At 45.5% G+C, this 6,486-nt stretch overlaps 1 protein-coding gene across 1 annotated transcript in view; it reads left to right on the top strand.

The window, feature by feature from the left end:
* RAB35 (RAB35, member RAS oncogene family) overlaps positions 1–3,316 on the top strand; it is a gene marked incomplete at its 5' end in the record, with an annotated part of 11,737 nt that extends 8,421 nt beyond the window's left edge. Inside the window, 2 exons of the mRNA XM_009078208.1 lie at positions 7–131; positions 679–3,316. Coding sequence (XP_009076456.1) covers positions 7–131; positions 679–807 — 254 coding nt within the window. The remainder of the gene's footprint in view (positions 1–6; positions 132–678) is intronic.
* Positions 3,317–6,486: the final 3,170 nt, after the last annotated feature.

The raw sequence follows: 6,486 nt of genomic DNA, 5'->3' as shown, positions 1-6,486 counted from the left end.
TTTCAGTGGGGAATAAGAATGATGACCCAGAGCGAAAAGTGGTAGAAACAGAAGATGCCTATAAATTTGCTGGGCAGATGGAGATCCAATTGTTTGAGACCAGCGCCAAAGAAAATATTAACGTGGAAGAGGTAATAAAATATTCAAAAGAGGATATACAGATATAATGATTTGGGGATAGTGGTGTGGGAAAAAATAAAAATTCTGTTCTTGCCATCGAGGAAGAACGATGAAATGTTTTGTATGAGCTGCAAGTGAGTAGGTGAAATGTCAAAAAGAGACATCCAGCTGTGTTTGGAAGAGTTGGGGAAGCGAAATGAAGGAGCCCATGCTGCATTTTCAGTAGCATTGCAGTGCTCACATACTAGGCATGGCCTCAGGGAAGACTTGTCACTGGGGGGAATGCTCCTAGGAGGCAGGAGTGCCCAGTCTTCACTCCTGGCCTCAGTTGCCAGTCTCACCTGGTTTCATTTACTGGTTTGGAAAAGGGGATAGAGGTGCTATTGATTTAGCTTGGGAGTGGGTTGGGAAGGTATTGGATTTCTGCTTGGCCTCTAGTGGGTTGGGGAAGGTCTCTGAAGCATTACTGAAATCTGGAAAAGTGGAGTTGCTTCAGAAGACCCCACAGAAGCTCTCCCGAGTTCCAGGGTGGTCTGAACGTTCTTGTTTCTCTTGCAGATGTTTAATTGCATTACAGAGTTAGTCCTGCGAGCAAAGAAAGAAAACTTAGCAAAGCAGCAACAGCAGCAACAGAACGATGTGGTGAAGCTAACGAAGAACAGTAAAAGGAAGAAGAGGTGCTGCTAATGCCCTTTCCCTGCTGCAGAGACTCTGCTCTCAGACAGATCAGCCCCTCCAGCTAGACTCGGGCAATTCCACTGGGGCAGGCTTTGGGAGGACTTTCTCAGTTTTGTGCCGTTATTTAAAGATTATTTTTTCTCCATGCTTTCTATCAAGAGGCGCTGGCACCTTACCACTTCAGTGCCAAGAAGGTATCGGATGGAATCTTGCCCCCCTCTCCTCCCCTGCTCATTCCAGTGCGCCTTGTAGACAAGAAGGACGTTGCCTACCAAGTGGACTAATTACCCAAGAGTTTGTATATAATGTATATTGCTTTAACCAGCCTCGCCTCCCTGTTGTCTCTTTGGCTTCAGCCTTCTTAATGTCAACCAATCATGGACTGCAGAATTCATCTTTTTAAAGAAATAGTACAAAGTTCTTAATTGGAGTTGGCCCCGGGCTGGCAGCAACTGCTTCCTGGGGCCTCTGGCTTCATTTCTTTTGGGCTCCAGGCTGGCAACTGGTGCCCCTGGGGCCTCTGGCTTCACCTGGAGTCCCAGGCTTTTACTGGGGCTCGGGCTGTGTTTTTCTAGGTACCAGGATTGCAGGTGTCGCTGCTGGAGCCTGGGGTTTCACTTCACCAGCCCCTGGGCTGGCAGCTGGTGCTGCTGCTGGGGCCTTGAATTTCACTTTGCCATGATCCAGATTTGTGGCTGGATCCTTGGGTTTCACCTCCTTGTGCTGCAGCCCAGCTGTACCTGTGCTCTCCTGTAGTTTCTATCAAGATACTGGAAAACAAACTGACCTGCAGAAGTGGGATTTATTTGGATAAAACTTTTTTTTTTTTTTTTTAAAGCAAAGTGTAACTCCTTTGACCTCTGCTTCTGGTTTTGCCAGGGTCCTATGTGAGGGTCCATTTCTTTTAAGAAGAACAAAAATCATGTGATTCTGCCAAAAAACCTAAACTTCTCCTCGTTGCCCTGTCCACAAATAGGCGATCTGAACTTGAATGTGAATTTTGGTGGCAAAGCTTTTGTTTTTGAGAGAGAAAAGGCATGAAAATAAATCCAGCTGTTCTGGGTTGGTAGCTGAACATGAAAGCTGCTGCAGGATCATTCCCAGGATTCTTCTGTTAGGAAGGAGGACTGCTGTTTAATGCAAAGAAATGGAAAGCTTGCTTGCTTGGGTTATGTGGTGGTGGAGGATCACCCCTGGAAACAAACTGGGCTCGCTGTGTTTTCCTTGTTGGCCTTTCTGGGAAAACAAGGGCTCAGTTCCTCAGCCTCAATAGGTGTAGTTAAAGGTGGAGAGTGTATGTGTGTGTAACTAAAATATCAAATGTCTGGGCTGAAAGGACATGCTCAGTACCTGAATAATTGCCTAAATATTATTAAAATATAATTTCTTTTTAAAATGACTAAAAGGCATGGGAGGGTATGACTTCCTTTAAGGCCTTGAAGGGGGACATACTCAGTGTGTCACTAAATGGCCCTATGAATTGCTGGCCTTAGTTTGCTAGGATGTGATTCACTGATGTCTGTGAGCTGGGAATCGGCCCACTTTTATCCCTTCCTCCCCTTCCCCCAGGAGAGGCTAAATTTTAGTCACTTATTTTGCCTGCATCTTTTTAGAGTTTTCGGGTTGTGCTAAGAGCCCCAGTCATACAATCACATCACAATCAATCACTTTAAAGACTTTTTATGAAGTGCAAACAATGAATGTGTAACACATGGGTTTTTAATCAGTTCAGGTGCTGGGAGGATGTATCCAGCTGCCTTCACCCGTCTCTGTTCTTCACATATCTTGCATTGGTAACCCAAGAGTAGGAGTGAGCTGGGATGATACTGCTGGAGTGAGCTCTGATAACTGTAAGGCTTGAGCAGCTGTGAAGTGGCAGCTTAAGTCCCACCAGTCCATCCTGTCTGCTCTCTGATGTCGAATGTGGTGTGTGCCGGGAGGAGCTGGGCCAGTCCCCGGAGCCTCCGGGGGACATGGAGCTGTCCTGTGATGGTTGCCCCTTGCAGGTGAAAGGGCCCAGCTGTGTTACTTTGGGACTCTGGTGGTAGCGTGTGTGCAGATCTAGGAGGGAGTAACTTCATATAGGCAGAAGTAAAGAAAATGTCTGAATTTACTGGAAATGATGCAATAAAATGAGGAAATGGTGCACCCAAGCCTGGAGTGTTCTCTTAATGGAAAAGCTGGTCCTCTTTGAGTCCAGGTCTTTGTGGCCACAGTTTGAACTTTGCCAATCCAGGTGTTCAGCTTCCTGGCTTAAAGTGGGAATTCCATTTTTTTAAATTTTTTTTTTTTCCCCCCGGAGCTGGCTGTGGAGGAGCAATTGCCTCTGCTCTTGCCACGACTATTCAATTGGAAGGGGTGGGGACTGTGTCTCTAGTGGTGCTGATGTGAAGTTTCCTAAATGTTGAGCAATGGAATGTCTAACTGGTTTGCTAGGATTATTTCTGTAATGAAAGTTTCTAATTATGCTTTTTAAATAATTTTAAAAAACTAAAAATAAAGGTTACAAGCTGCCAAATCTTTTTTGAGGCTCCGTTTCCTCTGCTGTCCAGCACCTGGAGGTGGAGGGTGGCAAGCCAGGGGTGAGCTCTGCTGCTCTATGTAGAGGTTTGTTTATTCCCTGGGAGGGGAATTGGCAATGTTTAGTTGCTTTCAAATGTTTAGTTGCTATTTTAGTTCCAAATGTGAATGAAAGAATAAGCTGGAACTGGTAACTGATTTCTTCCTGAAACTGAGCCGCTCTGATTGTGCTGTAATCTTTTGTCTTTCCCTTCAACAAAAGGTGTTGAGTGAGCTTTGAAAGCTCCTCCAAGGCAGCAGGGGTCAGCCCCTGAGGCGATTAAAGAGCATCTGGAGTCTCTCCTCACTTTCCCAGGAAATTAATGTGTGTTTAATTAATCTGTACAGGAACTCTGCAGCCATCATTGTGCTTGCTGAGCCCTCAGCATTCCTTGCCCTGCTGCCCTCCCTCCGTGCAGGAATGGGCTGCCGAGGGCAGGTCCTCACTCTGGAGAGGTGATGCAAACCTGCTGTGAGAAGGTGACTTTTCTCAGTGCGGTTCTGGTAGGACTAGGTTGAGGGGAATCCTGAGGATGTCTGGGTGGTCTGACCCTGCAGCTGGTGCAAGCTAGAGGTGTGTCACTGTCTGCTTTGTGTCTTAACTCGTTCCAGTTTGAATCTGCTCCATGTAAAGGCCAGTAAGTGGCACAAATGGCTGGAAGGTGAGATGATTTCCAGCTCACCTCTTTTCCTGTGCAGCAGGAGATACAAATGCTTCAAATCGTCCTTACTCCTGGTCTGTTCTCTTCTGAACACACACACGTGCTTTATGTGGCTGAATTTCTTGGGATGATGAAGCACTAAAGGTGCTGTTGGGGGTTAAGTGACAGTGCAAAAAACGATCTTGTTTGGCAGCTAGGCACGATAAGCAGTGAAAGCTGAGACAGTATCATATAAATGATCTGTTTTATTCTGAAGAGAACTATTTACAAAAGAAGTAGAGCATTGTTTTTACTAAAAATATGCCTTTATAGATTTTTATAATATGTATCTTATAAAAACCATACATTTATTTACATTACTGCTACATACAAAAATTACAGCACTGTGGTATATGTACATATCTATAGATACATTCTTTCTGCTTGTCCCTGCTGTGTGCTTTTTCCCTCTCAATCCAAGGGAATCATTGCTGCAGCACCCAGACACTTCCTTTCTTGGCTTTTTGGTTCAAACAATCTTGCTTTTTATAGCCGAGTGGGGAGTAGAGTTTGCCTGATGGAGAGGCATATCTGGAATTTACCATTCTAAGTAGGACAAGTGCATGTGGCACTGCCTGCAGCCTCACTTCCTGCTTCTCTGTGCAAAGTTACTCTGTTGTTGTTAACTGATCTACTGTTCATCTCAATGGCAAGTTGCTGATCTAAGTTTATATTAAGATAAAGTGCTAGTGACTTGCCTTTCATTTACACTTGTTCCTTGTTTACAGTTGCTTCCCTTGCAGAGTTTAGGAAGGGGAGACTGCTCCCTTTTCCTTTAGGCTGGCATAACAAACATTTGCCCAAACAGTCACCTGTTACTTAACTGTGGGAAGGTCCTTTGTAACCTTAATCTCAGCAGGCATCTCTGCTCTGTGCGATATTTGAACAGTGACTGTGCAGCACTCCTGTTTTATTTACCATTATCTCAGAAGCAAGGCTGAGGGTTCCGTGTCTAGAGCTGCTGATCCCACTCCTTAAATCTGCTTTGGGATCCTGAGTACCTGCTGGATTAATGTGCTTCCTCCATCTCATCCCCTGGAGCCAATGTTACCTTTCCACCATGTGTGTCCTAGAAGCATCAGGTACCACAAGTGAAGTGTCTTCTAACCCAGCACTGCAAGGCTGATTCCAGGCTCCTGGCCATGACAGGATGGAGGTGAGTGTTTTAATGACAGCACAAAGTGAAGTAGTCAGGACCTTGTTAAAACACAACATGACAAATGAGCATGAAGGACTGCATGGGTGAGGTTTTTGAAGACAGAACAACAAAACCTAGCTGCTATGTTAAGGCAGTTTCTGTTCCTGTGGAGTAGCAGCTCAGCGTAAGGAGGTCTCCTTTGGTGTGTTGTCCAGTTCATTACACCCAGTTCTCTTGTATTTCTGGGTTTTGTAGTGCAACTAAGTCTTCAGGGTTAAGGGGCTAGTTTGAAGAAACAATACCCAACTGGCACCTTAGAACATGCTGACTTTCCTCTTGCAATCTCTTCCATCACTTGTTAAATAAATAAAATTGCAATAGGATTAAGGATTCTCCTTATATGAAGAGATGTGCTGTGCCTACCCCTGCAACTGAATGAGTCATTTTCCTCAGCAAACATGTAGCAGAAGGCACCTTTCTTCATCTCATTACTGCATCTTCATGGGATAACTTAAGGCCTTTGCCTTAGAATTGCATCCATCCATCCATCCTCACAGGGGTAGAGTCCCACACAGCTGCTGGGTATGTGGCTTGAAGAGAGCTGGTGGGGTCTGGGAAATGACAACTGACAGCAGAAAAAACATCGGTGAGGACTGAGATGTTCACGTGGCTCTCACGCCGTAAGCACAGCATCGTGTTCAGTGTTCACAGGTCTCGCTGGCGTCCACGAGCCCACGCCTCATTTTGCAGGTATCAGAGTTAATGCATATGGGTGTCACCGAGTCCTGCCAGCAGGAAATGCTGAGCATGTGCCTCATGTCTCTGCCCTATCCAGAGTCACAATACAGGTAAGACGGGAGGATGAGGACTTGCCATCCTGAGAGTGCTTGGCACTGCTCTGTGTCCCTCTCCCTTACTTGCACAAGTGGATACAAGCAGACTCAACAGCTGAGCACTGCTTGAAAAGGAGAGGCCAAGGTTCAGTTTCCTTCCCTTATGAGACTAGATTGCTTTCCCCATAAGCATCAAGCTGTATTGCTGGGGCTTTGCCCAAGTATTTCCTGGAGCAGGGCACTGCAATCCGGGTTCCATTGCTTTCAAGTAAAGGGGTTTTACCACTCAGCTCTTTACCATCGTTTCCAATCCCAGAGTACTCTGCTCCTTACAAAATGGAGCTGCCTTAGTGCAAGATGATTTCATACCAGTGCAGTTGTTTCATGCTAACAAGGAAATATAGGAATGCTCAGATCTTTGTAGGCAGAAAGGATATTTGTACTGAGGTATTATGGA

Source organism: Acanthisitta chloris, unplaced genomic scaffold, assembly GCF_000695815.1.
Source record: "Acanthisitta chloris isolate BGI_N310 unplaced genomic scaffold, ASM69581v1 scaffold44057, whole genome shotgun sequence".
NCBI classification, from domain to species: Eukaryota; Metazoa; Chordata; class Aves; order Passeriformes; family Acanthisittidae; genus Acanthisitta; species Acanthisitta chloris.
This window is presented reverse-complemented; position numbering and strand designations above follow the sequence as displayed.